The 23,882-nt window shown below is 39.5% G+C and overlaps 2 protein-coding genes and 1 long non-coding RNA gene across 15 annotated transcripts; all 3 read right to left on the bottom strand.

Moving 5' to 3' along the window:
- Positions 1 to 1,392: 1,392 nt before the first annotated feature.
- LOC117568882 (uncharacterized) lies at positions 1,393 to 2,208 on the bottom strand. The gene is made up of 3 exons (XM_034249782.2): positions 2,084 to 2,208; positions 1,906 to 2,018; positions 1,393 to 1,836 (listed from the first exon to the last, which is right to left on the bottom strand). Exons 1-3 carry the CDS (start codon positions 2,105 to 2,107, stop codon positions 1,590 to 1,592), a joined length of 384 nt encoding a protein of 127 aa, XP_034105673.1. The 5' UTR covers positions 2,108 to 2,208; the 3' UTR covers positions 1,393 to 1,589.
- Positions 2,209 to 3,412: 1,204 nt separating this feature from the next.
- On the bottom strand, positions 3,413 to 3,797 carry LOC117568883 (uncharacterized). The gene is made up of 2 exons (XR_004572207.1): positions 3,746 to 3,797; positions 3,413 to 3,686 (listed from the first exon to the last, which is right to left on the bottom strand). It is a non-coding gene; the product is annotated as an uncharacterized LOC117568883 (long non-coding RNA).
- A 1,071-nt stretch (positions 3,798 to 4,868) lies between these two features.
- On the bottom strand, positions 4,869 to 7,674 carry LOC117570188 (collagen alpha-5(IV) chain-like). 13 transcript variants are annotated; one of them, XM_052005086.1, is made up of 5 exons: positions 7,566 to 7,674; positions 7,430 to 7,505; positions 7,289 to 7,369; positions 6,885 to 7,223; positions 4,869 to 5,169 (listed from the first exon to the last, which is right to left on the bottom strand). In XM_052005086.1, the coding sequence occupies exons 1-5, from the start codon at positions 7,587 to 7,589 to the stop codon at positions 4,979 to 4,981; spliced, it is 711 nt and encodes a 236-aa protein (XP_051861046.1). In that variant the 5' UTR covers positions 7,590 to 7,674; the 3' UTR covers positions 4,869 to 4,978. The 13 variants fall into 13 exon arrangements, with proteins under 13 accessions (XP_051861046.1, XP_051861041.1, XP_051861047.1 ...); XM_052005081.1 differs by having other exon boundaries at positions 4,869 to 5,274; positions 6,972 to 7,223; XM_052005087.1 differs by having other exon boundaries at positions 4,869 to 5,256; positions 6,972 to 7,223.
- Between the last annotated feature and the right edge of the window lie 16,208 nt (positions 7,675 to 23,882).

Raw genomic sequence — 23,882 nt, 5'->3', positions numbered from 1 at the left:
CCGCTGCCAATTGCATAAAAATGCTCAACTTAATACACAAAAGACATCGAAAAAAAAAAACAATCTCACTGACATTTTTATGCTTGCATAACAAACACTTTGCAGCGACAATGCTGCGTATGCGCAATTTTGGCAGCGCACTGCAAAGAGATAAAATGTCATTAAGCTAAAGTGCAGCACGCACAACGAAAAAGAGAGAGAGACTTGCAACTGAGACTCAATTCGCAATTCAGCTGCCCACACAGTGGTCAGTGTTTCAGCATTGAGTTGGACTCTTTGGGTTGCGTGACCGACGCAGCGCAGCGGCTGGGATTCCGATTCCGATGACGCCTTCGCATGCCGCAACAGCAGGATGCGAAGTGGAGCCTCCTGTTGGCCAGATTACGCGCACGATATGCTAATTTACATGCAGCAACAGCAACAGCAGAGCCAGAAGAAGGAGGTAGAGGATGAGGATGAGGAGGAGAACTCTTGTGTTTGTTGTGGGCGATCGATGGCCATGCGAGGCCGAATGAACCAACTGCTGCTGCTGCTGCTGCAGCTGCCTCTCGCCGATGGCTGCTAGCTGTTGGCTGTTGCCTGGCAGCTCGGCCTACGGGGCACCCTGATCGATATCTGGTAAGCTGGCAAAAAGGAAAAAAGTAAAGCGAAAAAAATGTGGTAAGTACAAGTAATCGAGTTGTAATAAATTTTAAGTGTGGGGCACCCACAAAAATCTCCGCCAAGGCAAACTTGTTGCACGCATATTGACGCACGCACAGTAGGCAGAAAGGAGTCAACAACAACAACGAGAACGACGAAGACGAAGGCGTTGCGGGAGGCGTGTCAGCAGGCGGCAGGAGAGTACGTTAGAAAGGCCAGAGCCAAAAGCTGTTGATTTTTGTAGCAAACATTTCACCTGTTTGCCTACTTGCACTATTGGACTCTGCTTGGACTCTCTGTTTGTGACTGTGGCTGTTGGCGTTGGCTGTTGAAAGTTGGGCCCGAGGGGCCATTTGGCAAGCATTTTCACGTTGCGGTTACGACCACTTAAAAATCGAGTGCCTCAAGTTGTTTGTGCCACAGCCGCAGCCGTTGCCGTTGCCGTTGCATGCAACAAGCGTCAATCACCCGCACAAAGCCAAACCGTTCGCTTCATTGCTATGGAAAATTGTTGATTTGCCGCTTGATTGCGTGCTTGGGGTACAGTTGTGCAGCTGTGGCAGCGGGGGCAGCAGTTGTGCCTGTTGTGCCACAAGGGGCACAACACCAACTCAAGTGATTATTGGATGCGTTGCTAAAACGCCGACAAACACAACGGGAAATGGCAAAGAAAGTGATGCTCAAATGATCCACTAAATGAGCCTCTTCCACCAGCCAACAAAAACTATACGAAAATTATACAAAATGACCGCAGCGCCAGCTGGCTTTAAATCTATTATCAGCAATCAATAACACCACAAGCTTAGTGTACTAAACTAAAACTTAATTTGATTACAATTATAGCTCGCTTAACGGCTGCAAAACTGACGAGGAAATAGGTCAAAAGAAGCAACAACCTATTTTCAATTTCATTGCTGCCGCTAAGCGAGGTCAAATTTAATATTCCGCTAACCCGCTGCTGATTTCAGTGCGTTGGGGCTCAGTCCGAGAATTACGGGTTCACGTTTCTCCAACACTAAGCGGACTTTGGCCACATAACCATTGGGTCCCGCCTCATAGGTAATCACGAGCACTCTCTTCAAATCATTGTCATCCGCCTCAAAGTCCTGTCTGAATACGCCATTCACAAGCGGCTCTCCAGTGTCGATCTCCTGCACAGTTTCCTCACGTACTGCGCCATCCGGATGCTCGATTCTACGAGTAGCATAAATGTCAAAGTGGATTAGAGAAGCACTCAAAATAGACTTTGACTTGTTTACCTACCTCAAGGTGTAGGAGTATTTGTTGTCATCGGTTGGCTCCAACCGAACGTGTTCATCTTGAAGTCGAGGCAACACAGCCGTCAGCACCGCGTTGGCAATGAGAATGATAATAAACTGCAGAGAGCGAAATCTTAAATGAAATGAGATACTCGCGTGTAATCGGTTAAACGAATACCTACCAAGCTGAACAAATTCGCAGACATGTTGTCGTCGTACTATCCGAGACTGTGGCTGGCAAGCAACTAGAGTCTCGAGTCGAGTTCAGCTGATGCCCAGCGAAACATCTCTAGGTCCAAAAATGTTGTAGTCGCTATATTTTAATTAAGATGAAAACAAGTTTTGCGCATTTCAGTGGAAACAAACAATAGCAACAACAGCAAAATACAAAACAAAAAAAAAAAGACAAATCATCGACCTTCAATTTGGAATTGTGTGTGACGACTGAGCCACCCACAAATCTCTCGCATCTCGAGAATTAATTGCATACTCGTTGAATAAAACGATTACTGCCCAATTTATAATGAATTATACAGGTACATGAGTAATTATTTATTTGCTGGGGGAACACCTTCCTAGTGATAAGTATTAATTTGCTAAATAACACTCTAAATAACAGCCCGTATGTTGTGCTGCAAATTTAGTCATTGTTCGAGCCAAGTGAATTAATGAATGGAGGGAAATACTCGTAGGCAACTTCACTAAACAGAAGCCTTTAGCCACAGGAGCCAATTATTCAGAATTGACATAAATCAATTTTAAGAGGCTGTTTAGAAAGGTTTGCTTTCTTTTATTGGGGAATTTTGCGCTTGAAAACATGACTTTACACCGACTATTAAGTCCGGCTCATTGGCCATTAGTTTGGAGTTAACTAATAGAAGTATTTGAGGTGAGAGTGAGAGTGGACTACCCACTGGCAAGTGGCAACAACTACTTTTCTATTCATTTAGGTATTAAACTTATTTAATGCAAAAGGCTTTGGCTGTGGCTATCCACTTCACTTGAGCCGGACTGAGACGGACAATTTTATGACACACATTTTTATGCCGGAAGTATGCCCCGTGGCGCTTTTGTGAGCACCAACTGGGCAGCGAGCATTTGTGCCCCAGCCTGGGAACGGAAGCTGCCTTTTTCTTTGGCTTTTGCTTTTGCTTTTGCTAGTGGCAACTTGCGAGTTGGCAAACTCGCCACTCCAAACTGGCAACTGGCAACCCGTTGGCGGTCATTAACAGCTCTGGCTTGGCAATTAAGCCACAGATACTTGCCTGACCAAAGTCCTTAAAGACTTGGACCCGCCAAGTCGGCTTTCGGTGTTAACTGATTGCTGCTGATGTAGTCCAAAGGTGTTAATAGAAATTTTTTTCGCCACTTTTATTGTTATTATGTTCAGAGTACAACATTCGAATCGATTCGTCATAACTTTGTTAATTGTTTGTTAGGTGTTGGTCAACAGCAAGATTTCATTTACATTTATGTATCAAGTGTTAAAGTCATGAAGGCCATTAACTAAATTTGATTTCAATTCAATCCGAAAAATATATTTAAGCATTTTACAATTTAATAGTTCTAATATACAATTATTAGCTAACCAGCGAGTGACTTCAGTGTTGTGGTAGAAAGTTGTGAGTCGGGTTCACGTTTTACCTTAACAGTGGGAGCTATTTGAGGGTTAAATAACCGCCTAGTCTGATATCTTCCATTATTTCGATTTGCGACTGTGATTCTTTTATTTCCATATGACCCTGGAGCTGAGTCGATTGCTAGAATCGAAAGTGCAATTAGCAACTGCAAATAATTCGAAAATACTTATCGAAGTGCTTTGTTATGGTTTATTTTCAAGTTACCAAGCCAAGTAAATAGGGGGACATGTTGCTAACGTCTAATCTAACGGTTAGGTAATGCATTAGTTTTAAATGTTATTTGCACAGTTTTATGGTTTAAGGTTTTCGTTTGCAAATTAAAGCGCCACTCATTGATTTATCACACTGAGTTTACAGAATCTGAAATACCGAGTTGCATAATAAACAAAACAACAAAATCAGCAAACACTTAGAAAAGTTTCCCATTGTCATTAACATATATCAAATCAATTTACTAAAAAATACTCCCATATACCAAATGATATATAATATATTATATAACAATATACTACATATGAAACAAAAATATACTCCAGAATGCCAAACTACAAAATTGTATAGGAATTCAATTAAGATCTAACAACTTCCGGCGGGGTTTCCCATATTACATTATTACATTTCCGATAGGAAATGTATGTAACAGGTAGGCATCTCCGACCCTATAAAGTATATATATATATATATTCTTGATCAGCGTCATCAGCCGCGACGATGTAGCCATGTCCGTCTGTGTGTCTGTCCATCTGTCCGTCCGTCTGTATGAAACACTGGATCTCAGAGACTATAAGAGATAGAGCTCTAATTTTAATTTCGTCAGCATTTCTCATGTTTACACACAGATCAATTTGGTTTCAAATTTTTACCAGCTAGAGTTGCGAATTTTGGTATATATACTAATTAATATGTATAGTAGTTATGATTCCTGAAAATTTAGTTGCGATCAGATAAAAATTGTGGATGTTATTAAGGAAATTCCTTTGTATGGGCAAAAACACCTACTTACTAGGGCTCTTAGTTGCTTTGGCCGAAAATCTGGTCCATTGTGCCGTCTATGGTATATTTCGAATAGTGTACTATATCGATATACCAAACATACTATTCGGTATTTTTAGTATTTTTTAGTATTTTCGGTATATTTTGAAAATAATACCGCAATATTTTGCCTTTATTAAAAATGGGTAGCGGGTATCTCACAGTCGAGTACACTCGACTGTAGCTTTCTTACTTGTTTTTAACTTATCTCAAGCACAAATTATAAGGCCTGTAAAGTCTTAAAGTCACATGGCTATATTTCTCTAAGTAAACATGAGGACAGACATTTAAAAAATAAACTTTATGAGATATTCTTTTAATGTTCAAAAACAAATTAAATTGTTATTTACACTTTACATGTATATTTGCTAATTGACAAAAAATATTTAAGAAGAAGAAAATGTCTTAGACTTGGCCATAAGGTGCATCCGGAAGAGTCGAGTAGTCGGGTTGTTCAGGGGTATCATGGTTGGAGTTGTAATCGGCTGGATCATTAGCATTGACCTCATCATTTTTATTCAGCAGAGCTTCGGATTCGTCCTCTGGTGCAATTGGATCATTGTAGCCAAAGAAAGGGTCTTGAAGGCCTTGTCCACCTTGGGACAGTCCATTTATACTGGGAATTCCAATTAGTCCTTGTCCGGGCTGAGTAGCGGGCAGTATACTAGTTCCGGGCAGTCCACCTAGTCCGGGCAGTCCACCTAGTCCGGGCAGTCCACCAATTCCGGGCTGTCCGGGCCAGATAGGGTAATAGGGGTAGCGATGCACCTTTAGCCGACATTCTAGAGAGACTGACACACAACTTGGTTGTGGCCAAATAGGGTCACAAGGTTGACAACAAGGTGGGTAACAAGGTGGACGTAGGTTTGGTAGACTAGGTAGCACGGGCCGGTTCGGAGGATTTATAATTACTACTCTGGATCCGGAGCGGAAAGGCGGACGCCTAACTATACCTCGATAACGAGGTATACGTATATCTAAATGTTCAATTCTGAATTAGATTATCTTAATGAGTTAAAAACTATTTAGATTCTTACTTGGCAATTGTCCAGGTAGTCCCGGTAAAGATCCACCACATGGTCCAGATACCAAACGACCGATAATATCTATTAGGTTTCCAACTGAATATTCAATTGGAAATAAGATTATCTTAAGAAGTTAAAGATTATTTAGATACGCACCTGAAGATCCCTGACCGCATTGGTTTTGTCCCAAGGGAACCAGGCCATTCGATAGGACTGTCTGAGCAGTCAAAGCCAAAAAAGTCTGTAATATAAATATTTGAATTATAAACTTTGCATTGTGAACTAATATTTAGTTCTTACCATACAAATCAAAGCGGTTCTCATGTTGATTTCGCACTATCGAAATGGTCTCTCAGGCCTTTTTATAGTCGTACTCCATTTGTTAAGCAATTAAATGAGACACATTGATTTGCTGTGGACTGATTATTAAATGGTTGCAGTTGAAAATTATTATAGATATCTCTCTTATAGTCTCTGAGATCTAGGTGTTCATATGGACAGACGGACATGGCTATATCGTCTCGGCTGTTGATGCTGATCAAGAATATATATACCTAATAGGGTCGGAGATGCCTCCTTCTACCTGTTACATACATTTCCTGCCAGCATAAAGTTATAATACCTTTCTACTCTATGGCTAGCGGGTATAATAAACTTTATAGGGTCGCAAATTCTTCCTTTCTTTCGTACTCACAAAGTAATAATATCCTTCTACGCTAGAGGAAAATAAAATAGATTTAATTATATCAAATAATGAAGCGCACTTTTTGGGAGACTCATTAAAGAATGCAATTTACTTTAAAAACAGAAATATATTTGTTTGATTTGAAGAATGGTGTTTTTGTAGAATTTTGGTGTTGATTTAAGAATGCGTCTTTTGGGTTAAATTTTAATATAATACAACTATCATGCTTCAAGAATTATTCTTGATATGATATTATCATCTTTTTTCTTTGAATAATATTTAACTCCATAATTAATAGAAATTCTATATTCAAATATCCTTTTAATGTTCAAAAACAAATTAAATTGTTATTTACACTTTACATGTGTATTTGCTGATTGACAAAAAATATTTAAAAGGAAGAAAATGTCTTAGACTTGACCATGAGCCGCATCCTGAAGAGTCGAGTAGTCGGGTTGTTCAGGGTTATCATGGTTGGTGTTGTAATCGGCTGGATCATTAGCATTGACGTCATCATTTTTATTCAGAAGAGCTCCGGATTCGTCCTCTGGTGCAATTGGATCATTGTAGCCAAAGAAAGGGTCTCTAACGCGTTGTCCACCTTGGGACAGTCCATTTATACTGGGAATTCCAATTAGTCCTTGTCCGGGCTGAGTAGCGGGAAGTATACTGGTTCCGGGCAGTCCACCTAGTCCGGGCAGTCCACCAATTCCGGGCTGTCCGGGCCAGATAGGGTAATAGGGGTAGCGATGCACCCTTAGCCGACATTCTAGAGAGACTGACACACAACTTGGTTGTGGCCAAATAGGGGGACAAGGTTGACAACAAGGTGGGTAACAAGGTGGACGTAGGTTTGGTAGACTAGGTAGCCGGTTCGGAGGTAGAATTATTACTCTGGATCCGGGGGGACGCTGGATCCCTGGATAAGGTCTTATACCTACTGTACGTAATGTTCAATTCTGAATTAGATTATCTTAATGAGTTAATAACTATTTAGATACTTACTTGGTCGTCCAGGTAGACCCGGGAAAGATCCGCCACATGTTCCAAATTGCCAACGACCGAGAACATCTAGTATTTTGCTACCTGAATATTCAATTGGAAATAAGACTATCTTAAGAAGTTAAAGATTATTTAGATACGCACCCTGACCGCATTGGTTTTGTCCCAAGGGAACCAGGTAATTCGATAAGACTGACTGAGCAGTCAAAGCCAAAAAAGTCTGTAATATCAATATTTGAATTATAAACTTTGCCTTTGTGAACTAATATTTAGTTCTTACCACACAAATCAAAGCGATTCTCATGTTGATTTCGCACTATCGGAATAGTCTCTCAGGCCTTTTTATAGTCGTACTCCATTTGCTAAGCAATTAAATGAGACACATTGATTTGCTGTGGACTGATTCATTAAATGGTTGCAGTTGAATAAGAGGCAATTTTAATTCGCATTTGCTACGCTTGAAAAACGTCTCTGTTGAATAAAAATGTTTGTTATACAAACCTTTTTTGTTAGATATATACTTTCCATTGAAAATTTGTTCCGCTTTTGTGTTCGTTTTAACAGAAACGTTATGCCAAGCTAACTGTTATACTAGACCAACTGCAATAATTCCGGTATATAAGAAAACAAAAATGAATATGAACATAATTTCTATATTTTCTGTAAGTTAAAATTTAAAAAATTTAACAAACTTTGGGCATGATTCAACAGAATCAAATTGTTATATAACTATCTGTTATACTAATAGTAACTGCAGCATTTTGTGGCAGCCTTTCAATACAGAAACATTGCACTGGATATATAATTATGTAGTTTTGTTTTCTGTTATAACCAGCTAAGAGTTATACATATTTACTAACTAAGTGTTATACTATTATACTATAATTACGATAGTATCTATCATATTTTTAGGCAAATAGCATAGCATATACATAGCAATATTTAAACATGAAAATTGTTATACAAACTGTTATACCTTCAAACATGCATTCTTGTGCATTTGTTATGCATTCTTTTCACCAAACACTTAAAGCTCATCAAGGTTTCCTTCCCCCTTCCTCCCTGTCTGTGAATGCTCATTGCCGCTAGCGTTGCAAGCACGTCTGGCTCCAACTGAGAGGACCACGAGGCACCCACGAGCAAATAGCAGATATTTTAAAGATGAACCCAGAACATAGTTGATGATAAAGCCAGCTGACCTTAATCACAAATTTGCATGCACATGGAGGCCTCAAGCCCAAAAGCCACACAGAGCTTGATGTTGTTGTTGCTGGCTGTTGTTGTTGAAGTTGCAGCTGCAACAGGTGCAGTTGCTGTTGCTGTTGCTGTTGTTGTTGTCCACGTTGTTGTGGAGTTAGTCTGGGCAAGTCTGGCTGCCTTGCTGAGTGGCTTGTTGTTAAAGTCGCTACACCCACACACGACCTTAGCTAGAGCTCATTGATTTCCATGGTGCCATGCCGCTTGACTCTGTGCAATTTGATTGCATTCTGAGCAATAAATTAATGTCATTGCATTGCATATTTGCTAAGGTCGCCTTGGCTGCCTTCGGACTGCCTGGGAAACGGGCAACCGGCAACACCCGCAACTGCCAATCGCCTGCATTTTGGGCGGCTTTGCAATTTGCACTCGAAGTCGAAGTTGGAGTCGGAGTTGAAGTTGGAGTTGAAGTTTGCAGCTGCAGTAATCGTAAAGCACAAGCATGATTTATGCGACAAGAACTGCGATGAAGGCCGTTGCTCATATGGCAACAAAATTGTCAACACAACGGCCCATAAAAGCCGAGCGCCAAGCAAACATCATGCGAGATACTCAAACGATACGAGGGCGCGATGCCAGTCCCGATACCGGACACTAATCAACACGTATTGATCATATGCAAGTGGTCAACTGCTGCAAACAGCCAGCAGCAAAAGCAACAGCAAAACAGCAGTCCATGGAGCGACTGTCTATTAATTAAGCGACTGGCAGACAGAGTGCAAAAAGTTAGCTGCCGTTTTGGTCAATACACGTTCACCCAGCTACAAATTGCTGTTGCCACTTTGGTGCGCCATTAGTCAGATCGAAGCGAGATGTGAGATGCGAGATGCTACCAATATGCTTATCGTGGCGGCATAATCGCCAATTGCGACCACTGAGTACAATGAAAATGGACAGCGATGACATTCCTGCTCCTGGCCATTAGCTGGGCCTAGGCCCAATGATAATGACGATAGTAGTGATGATGAGGCTGCTTAACTGCTAACTTATACGCAACGCGTACTCATCGGATGCTTCATAAATGTGACAGTTTTCCAGGGAAGTGCTGCTTTGGCGATGGCATGCAGAAACCTTTACGGTCAGCAGCAGCATGTAAAGCAGTATAAGGGATTATTTGAACAGTTCGTGAATGGGATGCTTAAACACCAACGGGCAAATAAAAAGTGTTACACAAGCGCATGCACAAGTAATTAAAACTTATACGAGTATAAACTGTCATTGCCTTCAATGAAATCTTCATTGAAGTTCAGCATCGCTTCGTCTCACGCTTTTGCTGTCATAATCTTGGCAAAGCCGGGAGTCATTCACTTATTTTTTGTGGCTGCCATTGATTTGATTGGATTTTTTTTCTGTTTGCCATTCCCAAGTCAATTTGAAACAAACTTGCGGCCTGTTAACGACAAATGACATTCAAAAAGCTATGAATTTTATGTGCAGTCTATCGCAGCATGAATGGTTCAGCAGCAGCAGCAGCCGAAGCAGCTTATGCGGGTGCCTTTTGGCCAGGCCAACAGGCCAACAGCGGATAGCAGTCGACCGGCCAAGCAGGTTTCGCCCTCGTTCTTTGCCCTCTCGCTGACTGCCGCAAAGCAGCGCACTGTGGTGTAATTAATGCGGCAGCAGCTGCGCTTTGCTCAGCCGCCGCCTCCTCATCTCCTTCCTCCTCCTTCTCACCTTCTCGCTTATCTGACGCTTGCATATTAAAAATCTTTATAGTCTTTTGCGGTTTGTCTTTGAGTTGTTGGTTTTTCCCTCCTTGAGTTCGCTTGTTTTTTTTTTTTTTTTTTGGCATGCATTCGATTTAGAAAATGTCGCATTGGGTGCGTGAGTGTGGGAAACCTGCAGCGGGCAAGTGAAATGGACATCGAGGCGATTCCAATCGCAAAAATCGCCCGCCTGGCGCTGCCAAACGGAGCGCAGCAGCCCCGCAGACGATTGGAATCAGCTTTTTGAGCATTCGGCATTTGGTATTCAGCATTCAGCATTCAGATGTGGCATTCAACGTCAAAGGCGCGTCGGTGGCTGCCTCCTACAAGTTTTGTCTGTTTTTGGCTCCTTGACAGCACAAATTTTATTTAATTTCCCTGCTGATGATACACAAATGATAAGAGCTCGCCTCTTGGCTAAAATTGCATTTCATTTGCGCCCAAAAATGTGTGTAGACACCGAGTGGCATGCAAATGGCCGGCATCATCAGGGGGCGCCTCGAACTCATTGCCCTCTGCCATGAGTCGTCCGTGGGCCTTGTGATCAGCGTCAACATGATGCGAATGCGACTTGATGCAAGGCCATAAAACAAGAAGATTGCTGCACTAAGAAACAACGAAGCCTCTATACTCTTTACATCTAAAAAGAAGTAAAATAATTTTTATATCAGTAACAAATTTTATATTTAAAAAATTGTTATACAAACTGTTATACACATTGCCATACAAACTGTTATACATACAACATGTGGAAATTACTTTAGTTTAAGCATTTTGCTTATTATAAAAACTGTTATACATAATTCAAAGTAAACTGTTATACACATAAGTACATACATACATACAAGAAGATTGCTGCACTAAGAAACAACGATGTCTCTATACTCTTTACATCTAAAAACAAGTTTATATAAAAAACATTTTTATATCAGTAACAAAAATTAAAAATTTGATGTTTTAAAAATTGTTATACAAACTGTTATACACATTGTTATACAAACTGTTATACATACAACATGTGGAAATTACTTTAGTTTAAGCATTTTTCTTATTATCCAAACTGTTATACATAATGCAAAGTAAACTGTTATACAGATAAGAACATACATCTACAGCTAATACATAGTAGTAAGTACTAACTCACTAGAGCTATTTACAAGTGTAATCTATGCTTATTATGCAAACTGTTATACACAATGCTTATTGTTATACAAATTTGAATTCACAGCACCAACTAAGAGCAGTAATTAGTAACTACTATAAAGTAGTAACTAATTATAAATTTAAAGCATTGAAATACCTTTATCAACGACAAAACTGTTATACCCACGTAAGTGAGTTTAATAAGCAAACAGTTCCGGCCCCGAAACAAGAGCGTCCAATTTGTGTGGCTTGTCGTAAAGTTTTTTCGAGGCAGCAGCTCCTGGAACTGCAGCCATTCATTTGGTTTTTACGAGGCGACCAGCCAGGACAACATCGCATCGTAGTCGTTCGTCTGACTTGATTAGAAGCAACGAGCAGGTGGCCGCAAAGCCGGAGGCTTGCCTTGTTTGCTTGCCTGCTTGCTTCTGCTGGCTCCTGTCTTCCTGCGGCATGTCCTGTTGATTTACGCGTGTGCTTATTGCTTTTTTGACTCACGTATGCTGCAAGCAATCGCCGCCCAACCACCCACAAGGCGACCACACCTAGCTGAGACAACGACGAGGACAACGAAAGAGTCGACCACCTTTGCCTTGACAAATCGTCTGACATTTTTTAGTTTGTCAAAATGTTTGGCCCGTTAATTGTGCGATTAATCCCCGCATTAGAGCGCAGCCCGAGGCCACTAAATCAACAATTGGCAACGCAGTCGCCGCAGCAGCAGCAGATTCAAGCTGGATCAGCGTTTGCAATTTGTTTGCCACATTGGCAATTACGCCAGCTGCCCACAGAATCAATGCAAGACTCCACAGAGAGAGGGAGAGAGAGAGAGTGAGAGATGGGAGGAAGGCGGCTCTAGACAATAAATAATGAAGCGAGGCAGCGGCACGTAACAATCGAAGTGAGCAAGACGCCCGTTCATCAGAGCACATCAGCCAAGAAGCTGCAACCTGGCCTTGATCATGCCGCGCACAGCTTTTGTCACAGTTAAAGACAGAGAGAGAAAGAGCGAAAGGGAGAGAGTTGCAGATTGAAATCGGGAGCCGTTGATTGCAGTTGATATACATCAATATATACATCAGGTTGTAAAAATCCAAAGCAGCAGAGCGGCTACTTCAGCTTTTAGCACCTGCAATCGAGAAGGCATCTTCTCATCATCGGCTTTATTAAGTTGTAAAATTGCGAAACGAGGTGAAGTGCGAGAGAAACAACGAAGTGCAGATACCCTACAACAAAAAACTGTATGGGGAATAATAATAAAGTAACTTCAATTGAATAACTTGCTACATTCGGAATTACTCTACCTTTAATCAAGCCTCTCACACAGCTGCTTTGACAGTGGTAATTGATTACGCGCTCCCTCGACTACTCAAAAGGGTGCGTCAAAAGCGAAGAAAAAAAAACAGATGCAGATCATTTGGCAGACACGTTGCAACAGTTCGGAGTGCGTGTGAAGTCGTCTGAAGTCTCAACTGCGAATGCCACATGACAAGTGAGCGATGCTCGATGCTCGATGCCTGGGAATCCGATGTGGCAACTGAGCTACGCATTGATTGTAGTGTCTGAGAGATTGGGCATTGCGCATACGCAGCGTGTGCAGCGTTTGCAGCGACGATTTTCCAGTGACACCGACAAGATGTCAATACAAAATATTATTTAATAATTGACAATTAAACTAACAATAATTGACAATAAATATTAAAGCAATGCCATGCAATTAATGGCGCATTTTAGCCATATACGTATCTCGGGCATTCGTCTGTGGCATGCCACACTGACAGTGTGTGAGAGCGTTGCCACAAAAGAGAGAGCGTTGCAGCTAGTAGATGGCTTAATATAACTCAATTAGCTGCGCGTCGCTCGACGATAAATCAATCAACGGAGAACTGCGCCCAATACCCAATAATCGGAGCAACATCTTATTGAGCAGTTATCAAGGTAAACCCCGCAGCTTGCTGTTGATGATTTGCGTGCCGCGTTGCCATTTCTCAGCACAGCTCGAAACTTCCGGCGCAACTGCTGGACTCCGACTTCGACTCCAACTCCAACTCGAACTCTATTCTGTGTGTTGGGCTTAATTGAAACATTTTGCGTAAGCGGTCAGACGATGAGGTGGGAGGACTCCATGATGATGCGACAGCGTTGCACTTCACTTCACTTCAGCTGCTGCACCCACGCAGCATTTTGCTAGCACTCAGGCAACTCCTGACTCCAACTGCAACTCCAACTTCGACTCCATTTGTGCACTGTGGCTTGTCACAAATTGAAAGCTACAAGCAGCAAGTACACGATTTATGTGGGCCGACGAGTTGTTGCAACAGAACAGCGGCATTAAACGAAAGTGCCTCTTGATGGAGGGGGGAAGAGCTGGACCCCAAAACAGATTTTCAAATTCAGATTCAGCGCAGTTAATCCAGGCGCATCCAGCGACATGATCATGAACGCCGCCGCCGCCGCCAGTTTATGGCATTTTAATGGTCACTTAATTTTGTTTATGTTTAATGGGCGCGCCTGTGGCAGCTGCCTGTGGCTTCAGGCTTCGATTCTAGTGCCCCGAAAAGCTGGGAATGCTTGTATATTGATTGGCGATTAACGTAACTTTGACCAGGTAGCCAAAGAAGAAGAATCGCAGATAGACGATGGCCATTGTTCGCAAATTGCGCATAATTTCTAGCTGTGGACGCTTTTGTTAAATAAATTTTTAAGCAAAATTCACAATTTTAATAAGCTCTCTCAAATGGCCGGCGACTGTCGACTGTCGGCTGTCGACTTTCCCACAGCTTCGGCCATCTAGGCAGAATTAACAAAATCATAAAGCAAATAGTATGTATGATCGTATACCATATATAATACCTATAAGACCTACAATTCCAACTCCGACTCCAACTCAGACTGCAGGCCAAGAAGGCAGCCGGGCAGTCGGCTCTAATGATGATGAGCACATCGCTTTTTGCAAGCAAATTGCAGCAGCGTTATTTCCTTTGTCGGCTCACACCTCAATCTTCAATTGTATCCGCAACTCCAACATCGACTTCAACTCCAACTCCATCTCCAACTCCGACTACAATTCGAGCCCAAAGATGCTGCGTATCAACTGCAGTCGTAATGATTTATGAATGGCAATTTCTGTGATATTTTATTGCATTTTAATTAGTGTAATATCAATTTGGTGCCCAGCAAAAGCCAAAACCTTGTAAAGCGCACAAAGGAAGTCCGCCAAGCCTCAGGGAAGAGGGAAGAGGAAGAAGGAGATGGAAGAAGAAGAAGTTTCTAACAACATTTTGAGGCACTCATTAAATTTGATTTACCCACAAAACGCACACAACATAAAATCGCACATGGCTGTCAGCTGCAATTGCAGCTCCATCACTTTCCTCTCTTTCTTCTGCTCCTCCTCCCCCTCCTCCGATTTCACTTTGTCAATCTCTGTGAGAGAGTGCCACACCCACGCGACGGCACTAACAACGCGTGTCGTCGCAACGCCCACGCGTGCTACATAAATCTACCGATTTAATAACTCATAAATGCACGTAAATACACACACAATAATGTGCCACATATTTTGAATGTCGCAAATCGGGAGGAACCAACAGACAACAGACTCCTCCAAGATTAACTGGAAAATTGGTAGAAAAGCGCTCTAAAGCAGCTCTGGGCGAGACAACACTTTAAATATCATTTACAGTTGCCAAGCTGATGAGAAAGTTCTGAATAAATACAAATATTTTTAAAAAGTTCAGTTATAAAGTAAAAGTAATATAAAAAACTTCTTTTCTTTTTAAACGATAAATATTTAAAAATTATTTAATATTATAATGAAGAAAATATTATACTTTAAGAAGAATAATTTAATCGATACTAAATAAAATTTAGAAAATGTTTAAGAAATAAAGAAAAAAATATATACTTTAAGTAGTAGTTTTGTTATTTTACTATATGAAATAAATTATAAAATTAGTTTTAGAAATTCCAAAAATAATTTATTGAAATACATCTTGAATTAGAATGAATGGCAAACATCTTAAAATATCTACTGAATATTTTAGAAATTCTGCAAAATTTTAATACAAAATCTAAAATGAAATTTTATGAAAAAAGAAATATTTCTTAAAATAATATTGCAATATTTAAACAATTCTCAAAAATGGGAATACAAATTTATATAATTATCTATTATAATCTCTAAAGTCAATCTTGAAAATATAACAGAAAATGTATGATTATAGAAATTTCATTTTAAAATTATATTGTAGTACTTACAAAATTCACAAAAATTGGTATAAAAAATAATATTGTAAAATCTTAAATGAATCTTGAAAAAATAACAGAAAATAATAAAGCATAAAGCACTCGAAGTAAACTTATATTTCAGTATCTTCTAATAAAAACCAACACAAATAAACATCTTGAACTTGAACATATTTTGTAGAGTGCGTCATGAGCTCACTAATGATCGAGACTTGATATCGTTTTAATTGTGCTGTCGTTTAGGAAAGAAACATTCTAAAACGTGATCAAATAACATTTTTTTTCGCACTGTCATAATCAACTCTAATTCGAACTTAATCCATATATAGAGGAAGCAAAGTATTTCTTGCTGTAGTTTAACTAACATGCCGCATACGAGTAACGTGCAACAAAGTAAATGAAAGAAACTGAAACTCAAACTCAAACTCGTAGTCGTAGTCGGAGTTGGAGTTGCAGTCGTCCAAAGTCATCTTTCTTCCGCTGGCAAAACGATGACAAATTGCATGAAATAATATAAATTTTCAGTCAGGACAGTAAAACTGTCTGGCCCCGGAGACCCGAGACCTCTGCTTGAGCTTCGACTTCAGCTCTCTCTCTCTCTCTTGCTCTCTTTGGCTGTATGGCAAGTATGAAGTAAACTGTTGTTTTTCACGACGACGCGTGTCACATTGTCCACCCACAAGAGCAGACGACAGCGCAGACCAGACGAAGACGAAGAAGGGGAAGAGGAAGGGGAAAGGGAAGAGGCGGACTCTAGAGTCGACTCCAATCGACCAAAGCAGTTGCTGTGATCTCATAGGAGTCGTGAAATTTGCATAATTTGCTGTTAAGGATTGTTTTCTGTCTCTATGCTCGTCTAGGAGCACCCACGCTTGCCTCAATGATGACTGGCAGTTGCTGTGCCACAGTTGCCACAGTTGTTGCCCCGTCGACTGCCAAAACGCCCTTTTTTTTAGTTGATGCGGCATGAAGTCAGTTATGATTGCATCCAAGTCAATTACCAACACCCGCATGGTGTTGCATGTTGCATGCTGCCCACATGAAGTAACCCCTTTTTTTTGGTGCCACGCTTTGTTGCACCAACAATGACAACAAATTGATCGCCGGCAGATCAAGCGATCAACTGATCAACTGATCAGCTGCTGCTCATTAGCGCGTTCATTAAACCCGCCACTTGCAGCATGCGATCAATAATTGTTGAGATTTTCATTTAATTTGTTTAAATTAGCGCAGCCGACGCAATTTTCCCACTGCTTCGACTGCTGCTTCGACTGCGGTTGCTGCCGGCACTTAATAAATCTTTGTAAATTTATCGTTATCGCCTAATAAAATGTCACTGGCGATGTCACAGACCTGTGATAAATTGAAAGCGCCCAGCATTTGAAAATAGCAAGCAATTAAGAGCAACAGCCACACAGCAGTGGCAACAGCAACAGCAGCAACACTGTCCACTGTCCATGCCACAGCAGCGAGTGTTGAGTCTACACCTTCAACTGCAGCTTCAGCTTCAGCTTTAGATTCAACTTCAACTTCCAGTTGGGGAACAGGCCATATCAAAGCATCTCCACAGTCAGTGGCAACGTCGCGTCGGCGAAATCGTCTGATTGCCGCAACATGCTCGAAATTACTTTTCTGTGTAAACTGTGGCACACACACTCACACGCAATCACACACACACAAACATACAACAACAATACTACAAAGAGGTTAGATTTGTTGTACAAAGGTCGAAGTTGTTATACACTTGCAGCAGATTAAGTTAGGATCTGTTTCCGCTTTAGTACAACAAAAGCTAAAATTTTATTGATACCAAAAGACAACAACTAATTAGGTGACAAAATAAAAAAACTGTCATTTCAAATTTATATTAAGTGAAATAAAAATCAGTAAATAGAATATAATATAAATGATAAACTAAGCAAACAATTTACTTTAGTTTGTTGTACACAGAAATGCCCTAAAATCAAGAAAAAAGTTTTGAATCAAGATTGTTTGTATGTCATAGTTGAACCAAGAATCTTAAATCAAGATCGATAATCTACAATAAATCTAAATTGCCCAATCTTGAAATTCAGAATTATAATATTATTTCAAGAATATTAAAATCTTAAAATTAAATAAAGAAGGAAAAATCTCAAATCAAGATCAAACAATCTTAAATTTACATTAATTTACTTTAGCCCATTATAGATAAACATTATTGTCAATTAATTCATTTAGCTATTTGAATAATGAATAATAGAGAAACGTTTGAATGAATTGTTGAGATTCTAATTTATTTGCCATTTGCATGATAAAGCAACATTCTCAATTAACAGAAATATATTAAATTATAAATAATCCTTAATATTACAGTTTATTGAATAGTAGTTCATTGTCGTAAATTCAAATCACTTTAGCATACGATATTAGCTTTGTAACTACTCAGCTCTAAATATTTTGCATATTGTTCTAAACATGTTGAAATTATATTGCATTATTATTGCACCTATCTAAATAATATATATTGCTGTATTTATTGTGATTTTTTTTACATTCCGCAAACTAATAAAGATCAAGATTTCACTTTGATTATTTATTTATTAGGAAATTTAAAATAGATTATATTTTATTTTTAACTTTCTTAAATATTAATTCATATTAACTTTTTAGATTAGTTTATCATGTAATTTTTTTTAGAGATTTCAAAGTTAAACAATTGTATTGCAATAGATTAATTTTATATTTCTTATATAAAATTTTATTGTTTTTTACATTTAAAATAAATAAATTTACTTAATAGCTTAGTTTATCATATAGTATATTAGCGAAAGATAAACAATTTTATTAGTATATATTGATAATTGTTCATATTCGAAATCGCTCAAATATTACATGATAAAGTTATATATATAATATAAGCAATTTTAATGTTATAAAATATAATAATAATATGTAGATAAATATAAAATATATTATATTTTAATATTTATTACAATATAATACAATTAAAGCTAAACCATTATATTGCCATAGATTGATAATTCTATTTGAAAATATTACATGAAGAAGTTACATATAAAATCTAATTTATTTTAATGGTATATATGTTCTATATCATATGTAAAGTATAATTGATTTTAATACAGGGTGCGCCATCTAGACAGGACCTATTTAAATGTTTAATAACTCCGCAATTTTTCAGCCCATTTTGGAAAATAAACAAGATTCATTTAGGGTATAGAATGTCATTTTATGACAATTCACTCAGAATACAATATCGATCAAATGACCGCCTTCATTAGAAACACAAAAATCTGTCTTTTTTGGGCATTTCGCATTGTATTTGACAACATTTCGGGCGTAATAGCAGTTTCCGCTTTGATATTAGCTTTCAGTTGTTCAATAGTCTTCGGTTTGCTGACATACACATTACTCTTCAAGTAGCTCCACAGAAAAAAGTCCGGTGCCGTCAAATCCGGCGAACGAGAAGGCCACTCCAAATCACCCTTTTTTGACACAACGCGTCCCGGGAACTTGCTCTGCAATTGAACGATTACTTTCGATGTACAGCGCTAAAATTTCAGCCTGATTTTTTGCTTTAAGTCGATTCATATATAAAATGGCATAGGCTGAAGTTTCAGAATCTGGCTGGCTTGTCAAAATAGGCTGAAAAATGGCGGAGTTATTAAACATTTAAATAGGTCCTGTCTAGATGGCGCACCCTGTATTAATATATTATATAGTAAATTTAAATATGAAATTTAATATTTTTTAATCTTTATAAATATATTTTATAATATAATATTGTATTCTGTAGTATAATAGGTTAATGTAATATATCATATATTTTAATGTTTATAAATATACATATCGCATGTCTAGTCGTGCATACCCCACAACTGTGTGCAAGCTGCATGCCCATGTCAGATATCATTGTCTTGAACTCGCACATTTTCACACACTCTTCACGGGGGCAGAAAGCGAGCTGAGCTGAGCTGCGCGTCTCTGTCGCTGTCTCTGTCGCTGTCGCTGTCGACGCCAGCTGCGACGTCGACTGAGATAAGCGGGAATTAAATAATTTTACACTCCATGCGATTATCGGCAGCGATTGCGATTGCAATACGGATACAGTTTGTGTATGCTAACGAGCTGCTGGCTGCTATAATTGGCCCAGTTGAATTGGTGGTTCAGAGGGGAGATGAGGTGAGATACAGATGCAGATACATGCTGCAGACGCAGATACAGATACGCAGAGAGACTGAGACTGAGACTGAGAGAGGTAACATAAAAGATACTCGGCCACGCGTCGTAGTTGGCTCAGCCGGGAGTCAAGTAATTGACAAACAATTACCTTTAACGCAGCATTGTTCCGGATCTGTGGAGAGTTGCCTTTGATCCTTGGCGTTCGTTCGGCTTTTTGGCTTTCAAGTTTTTTCTCGCGCGCTCAACGGCAAACACCTCAATTCTCAATTTTGGTAGCCGATGACGATGCGGATGCCGGCAAAACTGCTTTGCCTATGTGCACAGAGAGAGACAATTGTTTTTGCAACTTGCAACTTGCAACTTGCGGCTGCACCCCCAACACCTGCAACAAATACACATTGGCAGACAAAGAGGCAGAGCTCAAGTAGCCGACACAGAGTCAGAGGCAAAGGCAAGTCTTTACTATATAGCCCATGGCCCATAGCCCAGGCCATAATAATAAATATTTCATGAAGCTGTCAGCAACAAATAATCTAAAACTGCAGCGCGGGCTGACCAAAAGGCAACAAAAGAAGCCGCCAAAGAAGAAGATCTTCGCAGTCTTCTCTCTCTTGTGGGTGTTAAGCTTCTCTACTACTGCTGGAGAAGGAATGCGGAAAGTCAAAGAGATAGCAACTGCATTTATTAAGCATAAATTCATGAACATACTCGCATTGACAGTGCTTTAGTGCTTTGGCTTTCGTTCTTCCCAAAATCAATTCAAATGCATGCAACACGGAGCGAGTTTTGTGGCATAAATGGAGCATGCGGCTAGCTGCATGCACCTGTCAATGGCATTGACATAAAGCGCAAACCGGTCGAAGGCTGCTGCTGCTGCTTACGCACTTTGCAACGAGATCAGCAGCGGGATGTTGCATACAGAGAGAGAGACCTGTTGCCATCGCTTGCGATGCGTCAAACATGCGCTCAAACGCCTTGCCACATCGCCTTGGCTTGCCACATCGCGCAGCCAGAAAATTTTTATTATTATTATGACCATTTTAGCTACCAAGCATGCGTAAAGCATACGGCCAAGTGGGACGGCCAGAAGCAGTCTCTGGCATCTCTGTGGCCAATAAATTGTGACGCTAATGTAAAGTGTGGCAAGCCATTAGTGTGTTGCAACAGCAGCAGCCGCCGGTTATTGAACCTGCCCCCAGCGACAGCTGATGAGCAGCTCAAAGTGGGCGCAACTTCAACTTCAACTCGAACTCCAACTCCAACTCAGCGCCCACATCTTCTTCTTCTTCTGCTGCCATCAATCCTTTTTGCATCGCCTCAATCTGAAACAAGTCCAAGAGTGGCAAAGATTAGATGGCCCTGGAATTGACTGTGGCAAGTTGTGTGCGCCTTTTGGCATTTTTATGGCATCCGCTGACAGATTTCACTTCCAGCGGAAAACGGAAGCGCTCAGTTTGCTGATCAGCAACAGCAACATCAGCAACAACAGCAGCAACAGCAGCAGCAACATGTTAACTTCCTCGACAACGCATTTTTTCTTGTAGGCGACTCTGTCTCAGACTTCAACTACGACTCTGGTTTGCATTTAATAGATTAATTAAAGACAACGCGAGCGCCGCCCAATGATTAAGCAAAAGTTGCTGCCGCCGTTGACTTCCGTCAATCAAAACGCGCAAGGAAATTGTCCAGGGAGGGAGGAGTCCGAAACGGAGACGGAGACAGCGCATTAGCAGGTGGAGGCGACACTTGCCAGCGGCAATCTGTTGGCCAAGTTAAAGTTTATAAAGCGGACAAATGGCAACAGCAACAGCAGCAACAGCAGCAACAACAACAACAACAACAGCGAAAGCAAAAGCAAAAGCAAAACGCCTGCTGCGGCGGCTGTCCAATTTTTTTGCGCCGCCTTTTGTCAACTGGCAGTGGCAACTGCAAAAGGTGCCTCCGACCGACGACGACGAAAAAATAAATACATATAACAACAGCAACAACCAGAGCAACAGCAACAACAATTACAACTACAACAACCAAGGCAGCTACAATCGAAAGTGTTCGACTGCGAAATACCTGATAATTACATTTAGACAGATGGAATTCTTATTCTGGTTATTGGGTTAGGTATTCAACTTAATAGATCAATTTTTTTAATGTACTATATATGGGTAATTCCATGGCGAAATTTGTCCCATGCGAGACTTTTTACAGTGCACTGCAGTGAAAATAACATAAACTGAATCAATTTTAAAAATAAGTGAATGTTATTCTTAAAGTTTTAGATAAGCACTATATTTAGAGCTAAGATTGATTTTAGGAACTTTTTCTGCTTTACGTTCGTTTTATGGTTGTGCGTACGAATTGGTTAATTTTTGCAATTATCACAACTAAAAACAAAACAGAAAGAAAATTCCAAAATCATTCTTATCTCTAATTAAAGTACTTATTTAGAGCTATAAAAATAAACTTTTCTTATTTTTAAAATTGTTTCAGTTTATGATATTTTCAATGTAAAGTGTCTTGCACGGGACAAATTCCGTCATGGAATTACCCATATCTAGTTGTTGAGAGATATTACTTTTTTGAGTCTGATTTGTAGATAATATTAATACCTTTTTAGTTATTTATGATTTTGATTTTATAATAAGGATTTTAAAAATAAATTTGGTCATTCTCTTGGAACAGATTGTATATAAAATAAAATCTACAATATCTTATGAATCCTGACTTAAATCGAAAATTATTCAGAAAATTAAATAGAAACGTATCATTAAATTTGAAAGTATAGCTTTAAATATATATTTTTGACGACAATCAAATGAATCAACTTAAAATGAAGATGTTATATTTTATAAGATCATACCTTTCATTATTATTATTTCCATTCTTACAAAAATAATTAAATTTAAAAAATAGCATCTCCAACTAGTAGTTTACAGAGAGAAAAATGATTCAGCACATAAATGTTCAACAACAAAGGTGTTAACACAAATATGGGGAAATTTTATCTCTGAGTTAAGATTTCCATTTTCAGAGATCATTTTTACTATCGTTGCAATTGTGGCTAGAACTATGCCTATGAAATGTCAGTCAGTGCCACAAAAAAGCCGCACTGTGAAGGTTTACGAATTTTTAACTTTCAGGGCCTGTGGTTTCATTAAATATTTGCGGATTCGCCCAATTTTTTTATAACAAGTTAACTGATGGTATGATAATAAAAGTGCATACCAATTTTTATTTTAAATTTGTTTTTAATATTTAAAAAACTGTTGTTTTTTTATTTCACCCTAGTTTTAACTACTTTTCACTATTATCAAACTTAAAGAAAAAAAATCATAAAAGTTATAATAATGAAAAACTTCAACAAAAACTATTTTTTTCCAATTGAACACCTTACGAACTATAAAAAAAATTTTAAATCTAGGCAATACAATATTGTAGCTTTATCTGTTACAGTCACTGATATTTAGATGTTTATGCACACGGACAAATGTAAAGCCAAAAATTACTTTATAAGCTGATAAAAAATAAGTATACTTAATGCATTCTAATGCTGTAAGAGACGCCTGCTACACAACTCTCAAATACCTTGTCACCCTTTTCGGTTAAGAGGTATCAAAATGGGAGCAACAAAAATGCCAACCACAAGCACTTGATGCCAAGCGACGGCGGAGGCGATGGCGGTGGCGGTGACAATGGCGGTGGTGATGACGGTGGCCAGAGCGATGGGCCAAAGGCTAGAGCAAGAGCTGAGGCTAGAGCTGAGGCCAGGTCCCGGGGACCCAACGACGACAGAACGTGGTTAGCAAATTTATTATGTAAACGGAAATACGGCATATCCTTGCTCAGTGGCAACGACAACGGCGCCGCAGCAATAGAAATAGTTTTGCGGCTCCCGAGGCAAGAAAAAAACGTAGAGACAGAGTGAGGGAGAGGGAGAGGGAGAAGGAAAGGGAAAGAAGATGCCAGTGGGAGCGAGAACTGAAAATGGAGTTGGATGGCCAAAACTGAAGGAGTTTTGCTGGAGCTCGTAAATCGCATAAATTGTATAATTCTGGCTGGTCATTGTT

The sequence above is a fragment of the Drosophila albomicans genome, chromosome 3 (genome assembly GCF_009650485.2).
Source record: "Drosophila albomicans strain 15112-1751.03 chromosome 3, ASM965048v2, whole genome shotgun sequence".
Lineage (NCBI taxonomy): Eukaryota > Metazoa > Arthropoda > Insecta > Diptera > Drosophilidae > Drosophila > Drosophila albomicans.
The sequence above is the reverse complement of the archived record's forward strand: the minus strand, read 5'-3'. Positions and strand labels throughout refer to the sequence as shown.

Excerpts from the sequence above, each read along its gene's own strand:
- LOC117568882 (XM_034249782.2), bottom strand. The coding sequence starts at position 2,107 with ATGTCTGCGAATTTGTTCAGCTTG. Across the intron at positions 2,019-2,083 it reads CTGCGAATTTGTTCAGCTTG|TTTATTATCATTCTCATTGC; the intron begins GTAGGTATTCGT and ends CGCTCTCTGCAG. Across the intron at positions 1,837-1,905 it reads AAATACTCCTACACCTTGAG|AATCGAGCATCCGGATGGCG; the intron begins GTAGGTAAACAA and ends TGCTACTCGTAG.
- LOC117570188 (XM_034251672.2), bottom strand. The coding sequence starts at position 7,589 with ATGAGAATCGCTTTGATTTGTGTG. Across the intron at positions 5,840-7,565 it reads GAATCGCTTTGATTTGTGTG|ACTTTTTTGGCTTTGACTGC; the intron begins GTAAGAACTAAA and ends TTTATATTACAG. Across the intron at positions 5,551-5,610 it reads ACTACCTGGACAATTGCCAA|ATATACGTATACCTCGTTAT; the intron begins GTAAGAATCTAA and ends TTGAACATTTAG.